This window comes from Myotis davidii, unplaced genomic scaffold, assembly GCF_000327345.1.
Source record: "Myotis davidii unplaced genomic scaffold, ASM32734v1 scaffold96, whole genome shotgun sequence".
Classification (NCBI taxonomy): domain Eukaryota; kingdom Metazoa; phylum Chordata; class Mammalia; order Chiroptera; family Vespertilionidae; genus Myotis; species Myotis davidii.
In genome coordinates, this window is record NW_006289416.1 from 899,928 (window position 1) to 920,620 (window position 20,693).

The 20,693-nt window shown below is 39.6% G+C and overlaps 1 protein-coding gene across 1 annotated transcript in view; it reads left to right on the forward strand.

The window, feature by feature from the left end:
* Positions 1–20,693, forward strand: part of L3MBTL4 (l(3)mbt-like 4 (Drosophila)) — a 303,733-nt gene that overhangs the window by 50,509 nt on the left and 232,531 nt on the right. Inside the window, exon 4 of the mRNA XM_006761933.2 lies at positions 6,634–6,725. Within this exon, the coding sequence (XP_006761996.2) occupies positions 6,634–6,725 (92 nt within the window). The remainder of the gene's footprint in view (positions 1–6,633; positions 6,726–20,693) is intronic.

Below are 20,693 nucleotides of genomic sequence, written 5' to 3' on the forward strand. Positions count from 1 at the left end.
TTAATTTTCTTCAAATTAAGACAAACTATGGAGTTCCCTATACTGCACAAGTTTTAATGAAAGAAAATAAGACTTTCTAAGAGCATCAAATACATGTTTTCTTATTTACAAACATATATACTCTCCCCCCCCCTTTCTCTCTCTTTCTCTAAAATATATTCTTACTGATTCAGAGAGGAAGGGAGAGGGAGAGAGATATAAACATCAATGATGAGAGAGAATCATTGATCGGCTGCCTCCTACATGCCCCGTACTTGGGATCAAGCCCACAACCTAGGCATGTGGCCTGACCTGGAATCAAATGGTGACTTCCTGGTTCATAGGCCGATTCTAAATGACTGAGTCACACTGGCCAGGCTCCATTCTTATTTATAAATTCATTCCAAGGACATATACAGCTTGAAAAGCTTTGGAAGTAGTTTCAAAAAACTAGCTTTTAAGTAACAAGAAAACAGTTATAGAAGAAAGTTTAAATTAAAAGAAAAAAATTGTTTTAATTTATTCAAGAGTGGAACATCCTCCATGAAAATGTATACCTTGACTGTGGATGGCTGGGTGGCCTTATCACACCTTAGGTATTCAAATGCTTTTTACAATGAAAAGAAAGAGAGTTTCATCTCATGTCTCTCCCAGGGTAGATGTCTGTCAATAGAAGGTGGACATCAATAAAAGGAGGGGCTTGGACCATCAATCCAGAAAGTCAGCAATCTATGAATAATCCAGAACCGAGTATTTATCTCCTCTGCCACACACCCTTCCTCCCAGCCAGTGAGCTAGATAATTACTCTCAAGTCTAGCTAAGTGCCCCCCAGTCACAGTGGCCCAATGCTGACATACAAAGCATACAAATAATTCGCACTCTGGCATAAAAGTGACAACTTTCTTGGAAGAAAAGCAGATACTGTAAATTTCTCAAAGTCTTCCTGAAACATTTTTTAAAGTAATTTTTACCTCTTTAGAAAAAATGCATACATGGGAAACCATCTGTAATAAAAGGCCCATTCTATAAAATTTTATCTGGTCCTACTCATACCTATAATCATAATCATATTTACAGACAAATATATCTATACTAATAAAAGAATAATATGCTAATTAGACTGGGAGACCTTCCAAGAGACCTTCCAGATGTTCTTTTGGACAAGGCCATGGTGGCGGGGCCGCGGTAGAGGCGGTTAGAGGCCAAGAGGGGAGGGCAGTTGTGGGTGATCAGGCTGGTGGGGGGCGGGACCATTGGGGGTAAGCAGACCAGCAGGGGGGGCAGTTGGGGACAAGCAGGCCATCAGTGGGGGTCAGTTTGAGGTGATCAGAACAGCAGGGGGGGCAGTTTCGAGTGAGCAGGCCACCAGGGGAACAGTTGGGGATGAGCAGGCCAGTGGGGAGGGAAGGTAGGGGCAAGCAGGCCAGAAGGAGGGGAAGTTGGGGGCAAACAGGCCAGCAGGCAGAGTGGTTAAAGGCAATCAAGCAGGCAGGCAGGCAGGTGAGTGGTTAGGAGCCAACAGTCCCAGATTGCGAGAGGGATGTCCAACTGCTGGTTTAGGCCCGATCCCTGTAAACTGGCAGTAGGATATCCTTCCATTGGTCCCAAATTGGAGAGGGTGCAGGCCAGGCTGAAGAACACACCCTCCCCCATGCGCGAATTTTGTGCACTGGGCCACTAGTCATCTCATAATGTTGCTTTGGTCAATGAGTTTGGCTTCTACCATCTTGCTTTTTGACATTTTACTTTGGCCGTCTTCAGCACATTTTCTTCTGTGTTCTTTGCTTTCAATTTCTAGCCTTTGCTCTTGCTAGTCTGATGAATAGCCTAACAAATCTCAAGGTGTGTGTACAAGAACAAAGCAAAATTCAGTGAGTGGTAAAAATGTGTCAGCTTGTCATTTCACCAGGCACAAATTGCTACTTTTTGTGAAAGAAGTTACAGTATTTGCTGATCTGCAAATTTGGCTGCAGCTAAGTAAACCAAACACCTCAGGCCTGCAGACCAGTGGAGGGATTCTTTCTTGCTTTTAGAAGAAAGGAAACACACACACACACACACACACACACACACACACACACACTACCTCATACTGCTCAAAGAAAAAAAAGACATGGTCCTGCCTATTTCCACATGGGGAAGGTGTTGCATCTCTCTCTATTTTGTAAAAGCCAAATCCATCCATTTTTTTTTGTAGGGGAATGGCTCTAGCATGGTTCCTGTAACGTTGCACCTATCTAATTAGGTCAGGTAGACAAGGCCTCCCTGCAGGTGATCTAAGTCTTAACAGAATGCCCTGTGATCCTCCTGGAACATGACAACTTGGAGGCTCCTGAGGAGCTGCTACAGGTCATTTTTCATTTGCCTGCAGGCCTCCCCCAGGAGTTTATCCTGAGACAGTTTCTTGTTGCCTCCTGGCAATGAGATTGAGGCATTTCACTTCACCCTCTCTCTCCATCCCCTTTGAGTGCTACTGTAGGCTATAAAACAACATTGCTACAGCTGGAAATTGGCTCCTCAGGAACAGGGTAGCTGAGCTGACATCCACATTGCAGTAGATGGTACCTTTTGTTTCAGTGTCACCTTGTGCAATGGACACAGGGGACTGGCCCCTTTAACTGCTTTTGTCTTTTGCTATTTATGTAAGTAATAAACTGAACATTAAAAGGGCTATGCCCATTTTTTCTTTTATTTACAAATCTTTATTGTTGAAAGTATTACATATGTTTGGAAGAAGAGTAATAATTGTAACATTTTACTATGGCCAAAGAAGTTTGGGATTTATAAAACAGTATGTATATCCAATCTATGATAATAAAAGCATAATATGCTAATTAGATCGGACAGCCAAATGACCTCTGGACGTCATTCCGGATGTCCTTCCGGATGAAGCTGTGACGGTGGGGGCCGAGGCAGAGGTGATTAGGGGCGATGAGGCAAGCAGGTGAGCGGTTAGGGGTGATCAGGGAGGCAGGCAGAGTGGTTAGGGGCGATCAGACAGGCAGGCAGCTAATAAGTTAGGAGCCAGCGGTCCCAGATTGTGAGAGGGTACAGGCCAGGCTGAGGGACCCCCCACACCCCATACATGAATTTCATGCACCAGACCTCTAGTCCTATATAATAAAAGTGTAATATGCAAATTGACCAAACGGCAGAACAACTGGTCACTACGACCACCGGGGGCAGACGCTGAACACAGGAGCTGCCCCCTGGTGATCAGTGCGCTCCCACAGGGAGAGTGGCGTTCAGCCAGAAGCCAAGCTCATGACTGGCGAGCGTAGCAGTGGTAGTGGGAACCTCTCCTGCCTTCGTTGCAGGCGGGCGGTAAGGAGTGAGGGGTCCTGGACTATGAGAGCCTGGGCTGCAAGAGGGATGTCTGAGTGCTGGCTTAGGCCCCCGAGGGAGGGGGCCTATGCAGGCATGTGGACATCCTCTGGGGGGTCCTGGACTTTGAGAGGGCACAGGCCGGGCTGAGTGATCCCCCAACGCCCCCAGTGCATGAATCTCATGCACAGGGCCTCTAGTATTATATAAAATGAAGGTCATATTTTTAGTATGTCTGAGAATACTGCATAAAAAGTAAAGTAAGTTTGCTACCTGAAGCAGTGCTGTCGCATAATTGGTTTCTTCCCTCCAGAAAATTGAGAAATGAGTTGCTCAAAATAAATATCTTTGAATTCATTTTATTTATTTATTTATAATTAATTATTTAGTTAGTTGACACTATTACAGATGTCCCCCATGAAAGCCAAAAGTACTATTCTGCCTGCCTTCCCTTTAATTCATTAAGCAAATATTTATGCCAAGCATGATTATAGCTCCAGAGACATAATGATGAAGAAGGCCAAAATCTTTTCTTTTTAGAATCTTACATTCTAATTCTAAGTATGCAAACTGGCTCCTCTCAGCCAGTGCTAGTTTCAGGTCATGTAATCCCTGTGAAAAAAAGAATGAACAAGGTGAAAAGAGATGAAAGGGATGACAGAACGCTTTCGAATCAGTCCAAGTAAAGGTGCAGGCGACCTGGTATTTGCAGGCACTATATTGCTCAGTAGTTCTCTTGCTTCACAAAAATAATTAATTCATTGAAAGCTTTTATCGTTTGATATTATGTTATTATCACTTATGTGATAATAAAAGAAAGTCTAAGATTTGATTTACTTCTGGTGAAATGATAATATATGACAATTGAAAATATGATTAAGTTGAGAAATTACCACAATCTTATAAAGAACACAGCTGTGGTAGAAAATGAGATATCTATATTTGCTTTAGAGCCGTCACTGCTATAATGTTTTTGCACAGCATATAATTGTAATGTAGTAAAATGTCTATGTGAAAATAAGAATGTTGAACAATCTTACCAGATCATCTTCGGAGTTTGTCAAATTGCTTTCTCTGTTTAGGAAAATAAAATATCTCATGTTGTGGTAGAAATAGCAGCAAACCCTTAAGTGGTATAATGGCCAACAGACTGAGCTCTGATGGAAATCACACAATGATATCTCACTGTTTTCAAACAAAACAAGAAAAACCATGGATGACAATTCTGTCAGCGTACTTGATAATTAAAACTCTTTTAAAATTCTCATGCTTTATTAAGTGCAATTGCTTTGCAGTAATAAGTTAGTGTGTTGATTGAAATAGAGTAAATGTTATGTTACTGTGCATGCTCTGTTGTATCTATTTTAAATGTGTATGTTGAAGTTATTTTTTCTTTATTAACTGAACATAAAATAGTCTCTTTTTTTGTCAGTGATATGTATGGATACCAAAGGAAAATTTATTTATTTTTCATCCATTAGACCAGGGACTGGGTTATATTTTTAATCCAGCAGGCAGCACACTTCTTGGCACATTAAGAGGAGCTCAGAAAATATTTTTTGAATGATTAAAATGCTACCTGAATTTTTTATGGACAACTTGGTAGATTTTTATGTTTGGTATTCCATCAAGTTGCTTTATTGTCTTGAGAGGTTTCAGATGTTTGACTTAGAGGTGTATCTTCCTACCTGTCACCACCAGTGCTCATGAAATTTGGACCTTTACCTTCTGTACCTTCTTCTGGAGCATTTTCCAGAAAGATAAATGTTAAAAATGTTGATCAGTCTTCTCCAAGGATGCGTGTATGTGTATGTATGTGAGTGTGTGAGTACACAGTGTGGAGGGAAGGCTAATTAATAATACTTGTAGAGAATTTTAAAACTGTATAGGTAACAAATAAGAAAAGAATATTTACATTAATCTCACCACCCATGTATAGCCATTGCCAATATTTTGCTGTTTTGTTCCAACTGCTTTCCTATGCATGTGCTTGTATGTGTGGACACACGTATATGCATAGTACCTTGCACAAAGAAGGTTCTTTATAAATATGTTGGATAAGTGAATGTTTTAATAATATATGTAATTTTTATTTTAAATTTAAGATCATATTATATATACTATTATGTGTCCTTTGATTTTTACTCATCACAAAAATTTATCAAGATATTTTATTTGAAAATATGCATGTTTGTAACTTCATAATTATACATATATGTACCATAGTTTATTTAACCTTTCTCCCATATTAATTTTTTTTGCATTTTTACTATAATAATTATATGTACATTTTACTATTAAGTTTTATCATGACTACTTTCTTAGCATGTAATAATCTTAGAGGAGGAGTTACTGGGGCATAGATTATAAACTTAAAACAATTATTAGTCCTTTTGCCCAATTTTTATTATTTAAAGATGATATGTTATTGAATTACAAAGGATAGGTATTAATCTAGAAAATTTGAAAAGCGGAAAGACAAAGAAAATTAGAAAGACATTTTTTATAAACCTGGTACATAAAGATGACTTCATTTAAGATTTAGATTTATATAATTGTACTCTTTCTATTTCCACTACATATTTTATGCAAAAGGGTCATTTTGTTTTCTAAAATTGCTCCCTGCCCCCACTTACATAGCCTTCCTCTGCCATTAACAGTGTGCTATAATGTAACTTTACAGCCAGTTCCTAAAATAACATGTCTATGCATGCATTTAATAACCCCCTCTTAGTGGGCCTTTAGTTTGTTTCTCATTATTATAAAGAGCTCTAGGATAAAAACTTTTGTGTTTGTCCCTTGGACACATCCACTGTAATTGTATTAAGACAAATACCTAGAAGAATTGCTGGTTCCAAGTTATGAATAATTTGTAAGGCTTTTGACATATATTCCACATTGCCTTCTGACAGGTCCCACTAATTGGCATTCACACCAAAAAAGAGGTAAAGTTAAAGGAGATGATAAAAGAAGTTCTCAAATCATTCATCTTAAAATTAACCAAATCATCTTGTAGACAACCTGTACCTGTTCACTCTTTCATGAAGAGTAAGAGGGTCCCTGTGTAAAGTGTTCCCCACCAGTCTCCTTGGGGTAGGCTATATTCATAAGCCTGTTCTAAAACAGGAAAAGCTGCATATGGGATAGTTAGATGACTTTGCTCAATGCTCACAGAAAATGAGAGAGAAGGTTCTTTTTGGTTGCTGGGTCTTGTGATTACCAGTTTAATTAATTTGCCTGCTTCTTGGGTTTATCTTCAAATTTCATTATTCTTCTGTCACTAATTGTTTCAAGAAAAGTCATTGTTTTTTGTTTTTGTTTTTTCCCAGTCCCTTCATCGGCTGCACAGGACACGTGGTCTTGGGGCCAGTACTTGAAAGAACAGAAGGCTGTAGCAGCACCCGTTGAACTGTTTTCCCAGGTGAACTACTGAAGGTCTTATATTTTTATAAGGAATCAACACTTACACGAATTAATTGGAATTAAACTGTTTGCCTAGAGCAGCTGTGGGCAAACTATGGCCTGCGGGTCCAATCAGGCCCGTTTGAAATGAATAAAACTAAAAAAAAACAAGACCGTACCCTTTTATGTAATGATGTTTACTTTGAATTTATATTAGTTCGCACAAATACTCCATCCATGCTTTTGTTCCGGCCCTCCGGTCCAGTTTAAGAACCCATTGTGGCTCTCGAGTCAAAAAGTTTGCCCACCCCTAGCCTAGAGAGTACACCAACTTATCAGATTTGTAGGTGGCAAAACGAAGCTAATAGCCTTAGTGTTTCACAGTGTGTGCTGCAGAGCTGGGCTCCTGGGTGCCATCACCTACCAGCTCCCAGTCCTTGGACAAGCCAGTCAGCTTCTCCGTGCTCAGTTTCCTCATCCATAAAGTGGGGAAAGTTCCATACCCACCTCCTTGGGTTGTTGAAGGATTAAATAAATTGTACATGTAAAGGACGTGGGATGCAACATGCACAAGGTAAACCCTCAGTAAGTGTTAGTCTTTCTTTTTATTAGTTGATATTACTTGCACTTTCACCCAAGAATCAAGCTACAGGGATCTGTTTTGATATGTTGCTTGGAGGTGGTAGGTCAGGCAACATGTTAGAGGAGACAGTGAGACACCTACATCATGTCCTACCTGACTGAAGATGCCCGGAATTTGACGAAGTGAGTACTGGCACAGGGGGCGTGCAGCTTCAAGGGATCATCTTTATCTAGATACTCAACCTTCTGTTGCTCTGTTCTTCACAGTTTGTGTTTTCAGTATTTCCGGGACAATTTAATTTATAGTATGTAAGTCTGTTACCTGATGAACAATACTAGCAATGTCCAGAATAAGCTTTATTATCTCAGCACACAGCTTTCTAGTGCGCTTGCAGCTCTCTCCTTTCCTCCCCTCTACTCCCAGTCCCTCTGCTTACCATCTTCACTGAGCTAATCCGTTCCTATCATTCAAGATTCATCTGTCCTTCCTCTAAGAAGCTTTACTGAACAACTACTACCACCACCACCCCCAAGATGTCAGGGAAGCATTCTCTGGCCTCAGAATTCTATATACAATTCAATCATTACCTGGATGATAATTTTCTATCTCTATTCCTCCTTCATTAGGATAGAGAGACTTTGTCTAATATATCTCTGAATTTCCAAAGTTTTGCACAATGCCTAGTACATGGTAAAAATATGTACTCAATAAATATTTTAATGAATAATTTTTAAAATGGATAACACAGTCCACAACATAGTGACTTTTTCCACAAAGCCATGACATAGATATTTAATATATTATAATTAGTGACTTCTAAGACTCCTAAAAAAAAAGGCAAGGGAACTGTAATTGATAGCAGACTGTTTTTCCCTTTCCCTTCCACCAAAACTCAGAGGTTATTACATAATTTTGTTGAAAGTCTTTATTTAGGAATTTCCAATCCTGTATAAAAATTTTGAATCCTTTAAAAAAAAGACAATTTATATTTAAAAATTATGTCAGATTTGCATCATTATATTATTGCACTTTAGCTAGCAATGAGAAGCTAATACTTTTTATTTGCTTTACTTTCCATGATACCTGTTGAGTTACATCTAGTACTTTTTGTTCTGTGAAAGCCTAATAATTGTAATCCTGGACATGTAATAGAATAGGGAGAAGAGGTGGCACAAACAGGGAAAACGAAACCAAGTGCAGGCACCTCACATAGAAAAAATGCTAACTTTCCTCTCCATGTCACATAGCATTGTGGAACGTTGGAAAACGCAGATGTGTGGGTATTGCTGAGACCTACCAGATTGGAACCTCAGAGGTAGATCCTGGAAATCTGTAGCTTAAGAACTTCCTCAGGGCTTCTGTGTAGAGTTGAGGGCAGGGTAGAGGTCAACTGTGGTAGAAGGTTTTAAGAACTGTAAGTCCTGCTTGGATCAGGTCCCTGCTACCCCACCTTGTTGTCACTTGATGAGATTAGGGTCAGGAAGGCTGTGTTCCTTCTGCAGGCTGTAGGCAAGAATCTGTTTCCTTGCCTTTTCTTGCTTCTAGGGCCACCTATGTTCTTTGGCCCACATCACTCCAACTTCAGTTTTTATCATCTCGTCTCTCTTTCTGATCCTTCCGCCTCCCATTTAGAGGAACCCTTGTGATGACATTGGGTACAGAAGCTAAGGTGGCCTCTCCATCTCGAGATTCTTTTCTTAATCACATCTGCACAATTCTTTTTTTCATGAGAGAAAATATTCACAGGCTCAGGGATTAGGACATGGACATTTTGGGGGCCACTATTCTGCTGACCCACAAGTGTCATCCCCTTTCCATTGGTGGTGCTGGTCTGTCTCTGCCCTTGGCCTGAGTGACCGCTCATGGAACCTCTTCCTCCTGTTATTCTCCTGTGACTTCTGCAATCCCACCCCACCTGGTCATTGATGTCCTTCACCCTGGGAAGGCAACAGTAGCTAAACAAATGCAGTGCCCTCAACAGCTCAACATATTGGTCCTTCCTTTCTCCAGCCAGAGTGCACACCTGCTCCTTTCCACCCCCTTTGCTGCCTGAGAGTCCACTGTCCCCTCTACCAGACCCGCTTCTCCATCCTCTAAGCAGGGATGGGAAACTTTTTCTCTGCCAAGGGCCATTTGGGTATTTATAAGATCATTTGTGGGCCATACAAAATTATCAGCTTAAAAATTAGCCTGCTATATTTGGTCAAACATTTAATTAGCTCACCCTAATGCCTTGGCAGGGCCAGACCAAATGATTTCATTGGCCTTATATGGCTTGCAGGCCTAGCATTTTAGTAGCTTTCCTTTCACGGCCACACTCAGCACCCTCCCCACTGAGGTTTATGCCATCTCATCACAACTTTTTCCATTTTTGTTACTTACGTGTGTGTGTGTGTGTGTATGTGTGTGTGTGTGTGTGTGTGTGTGTGTGTGTGCGCGCGTGCGCGCTCACACAACTACCCTCCTGTGATTTTCCTCTTTCCTGCCACCTTCCTCATGCGCCCTATCCTGTTCTTCATCCTTGGACATTCCATTGGTCATATAGTGCCTTGAGTACCTGACTCCCTAGTGCCTTGAGTGCCTCCACCAGGGACCTGAACTTCCTTTCAATTCAGTCCATCTGCTCCATGGCCTCACTTGTATAAGTCAAAATTGAACCTCTTCCGTAATATTGAACTTTAGATTTCATCATCTAATCTTGTCAATTGTCATTCCATGGCACCAGTTTTTCTTTTAATTAACACTTGTAGTTGTTAAATTCTTCCTTTTTCTCCCTTCTCACTTCACATCTGCCCTAGCCAGTCTAAGCCCCCCAGTTCTCTCATTTCAGCCATTCTTTTGTCAGGATTTTCAACTCCTTTGTTCTCCTGTCATCTTTTCCTAATATGTGCCTGCCTAAACGTTAGCTCTGGGTGAACCTTGTTTGCTTTAAACTCCTGTACTGAGGCCACCACACACTGCTGGAGAAGACCCTCCAGAGCCTTACACATTTTCTGCCAAGCTGGGCAGTTCCCGGTCATCCTTCTGGCTGGCCAGGCTGCGTGTTCCCTGTTTCCTAGGAGGGCAGTTCTCTAAGCCATTTCTTTCACTCCCAGCAGAAGGTAGTTATTCACTCCTGTCACTCCCTTAATGGATTAGGTGAGAACCTCTTCCTGCAAAACTCACTCACCACACTTCCCCTCACCCATCCCTGTTGTACTAGAAGTAGTGCCCTCCACCTGTCCTCATCTCTTTACCTGTGCTCTGGATTGTTCCCATTTCTTCTTGTCTAGAGATCTCAGTCATCAGTAATCTCATGTCCGGATTGTAAGTTAACTCTGCTTCTCTTCTGAGCCTTTCCATTTAGAAAACATGCTTAAGTCTATTCCATCTTTAAGAAAAAAAATACTGCCCCTTTATTCTGCATTTTCCTCTCTAACTCATCTCCTTACTCCAGTCCAGCTTCTTGAAATTTTAGGCTGCATTTTGTTTTTCTCTTTTCTTTATTTTTCTAACCTTTTCCTACTCCAACTGCTACAACCCGGCCTTTTCTCCCACCATTCCCTGAAACTGCGCCCATGGAAGTGACTCCATGATTTCAAAGCCTATTAGGCTGCATCTTACTCTCACTCCATTCCAGAACTCTGTCAGAATAAGCTTCTGATTTTGCTTCTACCTAGCCACCCCTTGCCATGCTCTTCTGAAAGTCCTTCACATTGGCTCTGATTTAATCGTAGGGCCCTTTTCTGCATGGCTCTCTGGCTGTCTCCTCTACCTCCTTAACTTCCATTCCACCCAGACACACCGTTCCTATCCTCCTGATCTTTCTCTTGGTCTTCCTCCTCACCTGGATGCCACATAGCTCTTAACACTCAGAGCATCCAAACCAGACTCAGCTTCTCAGCCTCCTCTCCCTGGGCTCCTTGTCCCTGCGAATGGCCTTCTTTACTAGTCCCCTGTGGCCAGCTGGAGTCTTTTCTCTCTCTTTGCTCTATGTTTGACCATCTAGTCTGCTCCTTTTACCTCTTAATTCTTTAGTTTCTACTCTCTGTCCTTATCACTGTGGCCTTAATTTAGGAATAAGTCCTGGCTTTATTTTTTTCATGTAAATTGTAGCAAGAGTTTCTTAAATGACAGAGTTTCTCTCTGTCCAGGCTGGCTCCACCTTTAACCTTGCCTGCACATTATTGTCCTAATGATCTTTGTCAATTGCAGGTCTGTTTACCACTTTTGTATTTAACATTTTTTATTATTAAGTTTTAGGCCATTCTGTGTGATTACCTATAGGTGCATTTTGTTTCTTGGTAGAATTATAATCTCCTTGAAGACTAACGGGGTTTCCTTTTTTGTTTTTAATTCCTTCCTGCTCTGTGGTTCTCTGGGAGAGGTACATTTTTGAGCACCTATTATTGGATTGGTGCTTTTACATATGCTGCCTCACTAAATCCTTCCAGCTACCTTCCGCTCACTTTATAGAAGAAGGAATCTATGATGCACTTCTCTGACCCTTAGTTTATTTAACTGAAATTGGCAAACCTTCTCTCTGCCCTCCTTGGTGGTATTCATTCAGAATACTAGCCAGGCCCAGGTCTCACTAAACTTCACTGTTGTCAGGACTTGACTTGATTTGACCACAGTCAAGCTCCTGCCTGTGACCTACCAACTGAAGGAATGTTGATCTTGATTTCATGTTCTTCAGTACTTCAGGGGGAGTGCCCAGTTAGAAAGCCACCCATCATTGAGCTTCATCTGGTATCTTAAAGTGGCAGACATTGGATTTACAAATCTTTCATTGTCTCATTGTAATGTTATTACTCCTGATTTCAGAGTTTATAACTTACTTTCTTTAAGATGAAAACAAAAACATTTTCCCATTTGACTCTCTTCCTCTCCTAAAACAAAGCAAAATTATTATACATATTTTGTTGTTTCTACTTTTCCTCCCCTGCTACTTTCAGTGATATCTTAGTCTAGGACTATGGCCTGCAAACTGTGGCTTGCGAGCCACATGCGGCTCTTTGGCCCCTTGAGTGTGGCCACGAAGTTGCAATCACACTGTACATGTGCGCCTGCACGTGGTATTTTGTGGAAGAGACACACTCAAGGGGCCAAAGAGCTGCATACATTCCTTACTTGTTCTTGTGTCTTACGCTTTCTTCCCTCATTAAAATCTATTATAATCTATTATGATTTGGGAAAGAAATACTTTGTGTCCTGATAAGGAAATTCCAGCCATCTGTAGGATGACGGGGGAGCATTATTTTTAGAAGGGGCTAGAAATACTTGGGGAACAAAGTCACCTTCCTGGTTTTACCTTTTTAATTGACCAAGATGGAAGAGAGCCTTATTTGAACACATTCCTGTTCTCTTAATCTTCCTTACTTAAAATAAAAAAGAAAGGAATGGCTCGTTCTCTCTTTCTTTTTTTTTATTTTTTATTTTTTTTAATATATTTTATTGATTTTTTACAGAGAGGAAGGGAGAGAGATAGAGAGTTAGAAACATCGATGAGAGAGAAACATCGATCAGCTGCCTCCTGCACATCTCCCACTGGGGATGTGCCCGCAACTCAGGTACATGCCCCCGACCGGAATCGAACCCGGGACCTTTCAGTCCGCAGGCTGACGCTCTATCCACTGAGCCAAGCCGGTCTCGGCTATGGCTCATTCTCTCTTTCTATTAGTAAATGTAGCTTTTGCATCCAGACCTGAATTGTATTTTTAAAATCTATTTTTTTCCTAAATATACCAGTACATTAACTAGAATTTGGACCCCCCTCTATTTTTTTTTATAAAGTTTGGATTTGTACTTATCTCTGCAGGTGCGAAAGATGCTGCTATGAAAATTCATGTTTGTTATAACCCCTTGTAAAACTATGGGAGACATCTACAACCTTTCCTACCATAATAATTCAGTCAGATGTCAAGCTATTTGTGTTTTGAACATGCTTCCAAATTACTTAATAATGGCTGAGACCATTATCTTAGTTTTAATATAGATCCTTAGATAATACTTTAAATATTAATCATGAGCCACATGATCATCATGCATGGTTTTCTTAGTGGTTGCATAAATGATATTCCTCATTATAAATTCTAATATGCTGAGAATCAAATATAGCTTCAGTCTGTATTCACTTTTTACTTGCCTAAGTGTTTGTTTGCTTCTTTGTTGGCTTTTGTCCTCTCTGTATTTTCTTGCCTCCACTTTTTTTTAAATATATTTTATTGATTTTTTACAGAGAGGAAGGGAGAGAGATAGAGAGTTAGAAACATCGATGAGAGAGAAACATCGATTAGCTGCCTCCTGCACATCTCCCACTGGGGATGTGCCCACAACCCAGGTACATGCCCTTGACCGGAATCGAACCTGGGACCCTTCAGTCCGCAGGCCGACGCTCTATCCACTGAGCCAAACCGGTTTCGGCTTGCCTCCACTTTTAAGATAACTTCATGGATGTTTAATATTCTTCCTGTGTGTAATATATATGCATATATATATTTTAAATACTGTGTGTATTTTATTTAGATGTTTGGCTGGGGTTAAATTACAAATTATATTGAGGGCAGAGAAGGAAGTGTATTTTAAAACTAGAATGTGGCCTTACAATGTGCAGTCATTCAGCTGATTAATTGCTGGGATCCTGAAGAACAGAGTGGATTCCCATTCATGTTTACTTCTCATATTCTCTAAAGCTGTAAGTTTGGGGCAAAACTGAAGATACATCTGATCTTATGGCTCAGAGACTTTCCCCTTCTCTGAAATGGTGTGACTCAGTGCCAGGGGCTGTGCGATGGTTTAGCAGATTTGAGGTATGGAGCCGACAGCAGATCAGGGTGGCTCTTTCCTTCTCAGGAGGGTCTTGCAGTCCCTGGAAAGGCTGCTTATCGGCAGTGCCAGCTGGAAGCTGAATGCCACTTCAGAGCTGTTCAGAGGAAAAGAAATTAAAAGAAGAAAATAGTGAAATTCATAATCAAGGAGAGACAGTTTCCACAGCCTTTCTTCTTTAAAGGAAATTTATATTAGAAGTATCCTTGTCTTTTTTCCCTGGGAGGGTTTAGACCTTCGGGATAAACAGTGGGTTCAGTGTTTTAGATGCTGGACTCAGAGGGTTTGTGAAATCTGCTCAGTGATAGCCAGTGATTTATCAGACAACCTTTGAAGTTATTTTTAAAAAGTTCTTTCTATGCAGTTTTTTATTTTATACTGTGTGGGCTATTTCTCTTTGTTCATGAGATCTTTGTTGGTGTAAAGCTTCCTGAATTCGACAGTATTTCACCCATTCTAGTACGTGATATTTTTGTTTTTGAGACTATAATTCAGTCAGTGGTTAGGTTATGGTAACTGGAGATATATACATACACACACAAATGTATATATAGTCTTTCTATCTATCTATATCCAAATTCTTACTATCAATAGGTCAGTAAGTTCTGGGGAAATGAAAATTTTTGAATCCGAGGTTGTAGTAGAATAGATTTTGAAATAACAGGAGGGATTACATTCACTAACTTGCTAATGTATACTCTGTTGTGCCATGAATTTTTTTGTTCTCTATTTGTAGGATGCTCCTTGGTATAATCTTGGAAGTAGTTTGGGATTCAGAATTACTTTATTAAAATTGTTCAAAATAACAAGGACGTACTCCCTAAAATGAGCATTTAAAAATACAGAATCAGCCTTCCTTCGCTGCCATGTTAACTAAAGCTTTGCAGGGTTTTATATTTAATTATTTAGGTGATGATTTCTCCCCATTAGCTTAACAAATGGCAAAAATAGGTGTCACTTGGCAAAAGAAGAATTTGGACATGCCTTCCTGCCTGGCCTGTGTATCCATGGTGAACAGCTGCTGGGAACTGCTGTGTTCTGCTTATTGAAATCTCCTACATATGTTATGTAGTCAGTGGGTTGATTGATGACAGATTCCCTGAAGGAATGGCCACGTGACTCAATCGTTTTCTAGGTCTTAGTCCCCTTTGAACATCTAATGAAAGTTATCGCTAATCTCCTTAGAGAGGTGTTTATATCCATTTGCATGCAAATTTTATATGAAATTAACGAGGTTTCTGCAATCTCTGAAGAAATCATGGATCCCACTCCTGCTTCATCATTAAAAACAGATACATTAAGGTATAGTTTAAACAGGAAATTTTAAAAAGTGTATACATGTGAGTGATGTGTGCTGTGTGTGTATATATATATATATTATATATAACATATATATAATATATAATATATAGTATATATTCCAAGTCCTCCATTTTCTCTGTGAATACAAGTCCTCCATTTTCTCTGTGATTACAATAAGAGAAAACTAGAAGGGTTTCCAATATTCTTGATATATCCCACTGTTAGCTCAGGTAAAAATCATAAAGCGTCTTATGGAAAAGCAACGAAGGATTTCATAACCTCTCATAGTTTGCCAGTATTTTGCAGTGAATAGACATTTATGATGAAAGATTCATTGCAAGAGACCTGGGAAAACATTGAAGCTGTAGTATTGCATCAGAAAGATTAAATTGAAAAGTAGGTACAGAAATGTAGTTGTTAATGAGCTGTCCATAAAGTCCTTAAAAGAATTAGTATATATTGATAACATGATAAAAGTTAAATGATCACATTATGGGAAATTTGGAAAATTTTCCCAAGCCTGAAAGTGGGTGTCAGTTTAAACTCCCTGCCTTCTTCATCTTCTGCATCCAGCCAGTCATCAGCTATTGACCATTTTACCTCCTAAAAAGCTATTGAATCTCTTCCCTCCATTCTAGCTTTTCTGCATTGATTGAGGTGCTTATTATTACTCATCCAGGCCATTGCAGCATTTTGGAATGTTATGTACATTTGCAGTTAAGCAGGGTTTGAATTCAAATTCTAGGTTTTATTGACTAGCTGTGTAATGGGGACGTTTGTGATCTCCTCTGAACCTGCTTCTTCATATGTGAAATGGAGATTGTAATAGTTCAAATACAAGGGATTTTAAGGCTTAGTAAGCTGAGTTAGATGCTGCACATAGCATATGAGAAGCTCTCAATTATTGGTAGACTAGAGGCCTGGTGCACGGATTCATGCACCAGTCGGGTCCCTCAGCCTGGCCTGTGCCCTCTTGCAATTTGGTACTCCTTGGGAGATGTAGCAGTGCATGAAGCGTCAGGCAGCTGCAGAAGAGCCCAAGCCAGGGCCGAACACTGTGCAGCTGCTGCTCAGCATGGCCCCTTGGTGCCTGCTGCCACTGCTGCTCTGTAGCGCTGCTGTGGAGGTTGGAAGGCTTTTGCTACTGCAGCTGTGCTGGCCAGCTGTGAGCCTGGCTTCTGGCTGAATAGCGCTCCTGCTGTGGGAGTGTACTGACCACCAGGGGCACCTCCTGTGAACATTGTAGTGACCAGTCCTAATGGTCGCTTAGGCTTTTATATAGAGATATATTAATAGCCTCTTTAACCATTTTTTATTTCAAATCTTGCTACTTTTCTAATTAATTCTCCACACTGCCAGTAATACAATCTTTATAAAATGCAAGAACGTTTTTCTTCCCTGTGCTTAAAATCGTTTCCTAGAGTTTGATCAACTAAGAATGAATGGAAAGGCCCTTAAGACATATAAAGCTTCTTATGACCTGTGTCCTGCCTATTTGCCTAGCATCATCATCACTTGATAGTGTGTTGATTTATATAAAAATACAATGCCGTTAAAATTTTTTAACAAGACAGAAGAGTATAAAAATAAAAACAACTTTCTCTCTGCAGGTCCCCTTTTCTAGCCGAACTACTCAAAATAATTTGATGTATATATTTCCAGATCTGTATAAATGTTGTTATATAGATATGTGAATAATGTTCAGATAAATAGTTGTGTTTTACTGGACTAACATTAGCTTTATGTTTATCAGTATATCATGGCTATGATGCCACCTGAGCAGATCTAGGTCTGTGTCTTACTTTTTAATAGTTGCATTGTATCCCATTGTATTGTGTCTATTTGCTTTCCATCTAAAATTATTTTTATATATGCCATTGCAATAGAAATATTATTCAATTTTTCTCTCCAAGTGGATAGCCATATGTCCTAATGCCATTTATCTTTACTCTTCTGCCTTACAATGCCACTTTCATTTTATATTAAATTCCAATATAAGTGGGTATGAAACTCTCTGTAGCACTGTTTTCAAACTTTTGGCATGTGTTTCAGCTGCTCACTCCATTTGCTCTTGGATACAACCTGGGGCAATTCAGCCAATATCCAAGCCATCTTCTCCCTGCGCTGCAAATACATACTTGCCCACCATATCTTTACTCTTCTGCCTTAAACTGCCACTTTCATTTTATATTAAATTCCAATATAAGTGGGTATGAAACTCTCTGTAGCACTGTTTTCAAACTTTTGGCATGTGGGGATCATTTATAGTCACAGGCCACCAATATTCAGACCTATATTTTTAAAACTCACTCTAGTTGTTTCAAAATTTTATCTTTATTGTTTAAAGTATTATAGATGCCCCCCACCCCATTTTTTCCCCATTGACCCTCTCTACCCAGCACCTGCCCCTCCCTTCACCACACTATTTCTGTGTCCATGGGCTATGCGTATAAGCTTATAAACCCCCAGTTAATCTGTCCCCCTAACCACCCCCCTTCCCTCTGAACTTTGTGAGTCTGTTCCATGCTTCTATATCTCTGGATCTATTTTGTTCATCAGTTTGTTCATTAGATTCCACATATGAGTGAGATCATGTGATATTTATCTTTCTCTGACTGGCTTATTTTTCTTATACACTCTAAGTTTTAATTATAGACTAAAAGCTTAAAATTTATGAAGTCTTTAGTAAGTGCATGGGAGAGTGTTGCCCTTAACCTTTCATAATCTACCAGAATAACTAAGAAGCTATATGCTAAAGCCAGACACACTGTGGTGTCAGGCACATTATATAACCTTTTGTGCCCCAGTTTCATCGTCTGTATAATGTACATAATAACACCTATTTCATAGAGTTTTTATGATGATTTAGTAAGTTGATACTTATTAAGTGCTTAGAACAGGATCTGGCCCAGATTTAAGTGCTTCATAAATGCTTGGTGGATAAAAGGCATCTTTATAAAGGATAGTGCAGGCTCCATAACCATTACTTCTCATTCCTTATTCTTCATTTCTGTTTATGGAGAAAATTATATCCACTATGGGTTGTCAAGTAGGAAAGTAAATGTTTGGTGGTTCCTCAGATAGATCTGGATTGTCCTGGTTTAATCATTCTGATCAAACATAAACTGTGATTCCTTTTGTTTCATCAAATGCCCAGTCAAGAAGACAAATCACCCTCAAAACTGGGTAGGCTAATTCTGTCTACTTTAGAGAGAGCTGCAAATGCATCCCTAACTTTCTCTTTGGTTGTATTTATTTCAGGAAAAGTTTCTTTATGTTCCTTTCCAAAGTAATTGAATTAGTTTTAGGCTACCAATAACATGATTTTTAAAAAATTTTTTTTACATTGAGTAAAGAAAATCATCAAATTGACAAAGAGTTAAATTCTCTATGCTCAAGCTGTTTCTTTTACAGTTTGCTTATAAGACTTCCTTATATCTCTCTTTTCACTTTAAAATTGTGACTTTTTAGCCCTGGAGATATACACTGAGACCACTTAAAATTCTAAAGATGTTTCTGAAATAAACCATTTATGAAGGCCACTGAATTCATGGTGATGGTTTTTGGTGTTATAAGAAATTTTGTTTTTAACATCTATAATAATAAAAGCATAATATGCTAATTAGACCAGTCGTCCTTCTGGACAACCTTCCAGATGAAACCGGGGCTGTGAGGGAAGCCTGGGTCCTGGGTGCCAGAGGGAAGCTGGTACTGGCAGCCAGGGGAAAGAAGGCCTACTTGCACGGATTTTGTGCATCAGGCCTCTAGTCTGCATATTAAATCCATCTGAGCATCTGTCTCTTTGACAGCCATCACATGAAGGTTTGGAAACCAGAGGCCCAGCCTTGCCCAGTCTTTTGCCTAGCATGCTAAAATATGTGCCTCAGTGGCTGTGATCCCATTGCATGCCCAGTTTTTCACTTATTTCAATATTGAATGAAAATCAGGAAAATACTGTTGGCTGCCAACTCTTGCCTGTGAATAAAATCAAATGCCTATGGGCATTCAGATAGAACCTTTTCCTGAGCATGTTGACACTCTTTTGTAACACACAAATCTAACTGATGCCCTGCTAGTGATGATGGCCAACGAAACTTCTGGGGTCTCTGTAATGGCTCAAAAATAATCATTGCAAGTATAGTCGCTCTGTTCTTATACTGGGGTGTTCAATGATAAACAAAGTAAAATGTCCAGAATTTCCCACATCTATCAATCAAGAGTCAAAGAGCTGTTCATGCTGTACATTTGTGACTTTGTCCACCCATGCACCAAAGGTCTGCTGGCACACACATGTGATACTGAGTGCCCCGATGCATTGTATTTCATAAAGGAATTTTGCCAATAGCCTCTGTTTTTCTTTTGGCATGTTGCTTTGCTTTAATATCTTTTTGTAATGCTCTGACTCACTTTTAAATAATAGTATATAATTTGTACCTGCTTTTGCTCTGAGGTATGGAACTTCAAATAATCCTTCTCTATCACTAGTGACAAATTTATCCATTTCATACTAGAAAGCATTATTTTGCAACTATTCTGGGGGAGGAGGGGACAAGGCAAAATTGAACACCTTAACTTCTATACCTAAGAGCACATGGCGCTTCCTTGGCAATGTCCTTTGGCCTTCCATGCCCTGGAGCCACGTTTTGTTTTGCCTGTTTTGTAACCATGTCTGCCTCCTTATGTGGAACAAAGGCTTTAGGAAGACTTGGGTCCTTAGATATACTCTGCTGCTAAACTGGTTGTGTGACCTTTAGAAAGTCTCTTGACTTCTCTGAGCTAGAGTTCCTTTATCTTAAAAGTTTTATTCAGGTCTACAAACGTTATGGTTTCTTATGACTGAATTTAATAAGCTTATTGTTTGTGTTAAGTGTGTGATTTCAGTTTCCTTTCATCATAAAATATAATTTTATAAGTACAACTCTCAATTATCTTTATAAAATATAAGCTTTTCAGGAAGGAAAAAAAACACATTAAATTGCCTATGAATAAACCATTTAACACAAAAGAGATGGATGAAGGCAGTGATATTTCTCATTAAATGTTGCCTTTCAGATTGTTAAAAATGAATGTTTTCTTTTTTATTTGAAACCCCAAAAGAATGCTCTGTCCTAGCCATATAGTGTTCCTTGCAACATTATTTAAGGGTCCCAAATGCTCAATTGAGAAACCATTTGGAAAGGCTGACAAGGCTAATGCTGATCATTCTAACTCCCGACTATGCATTGTTGCCAGTGTTTTGAATTTATCATTCATATGTGATGAGAAGGTATAGTTTGCTAATATAATACTGGCCCA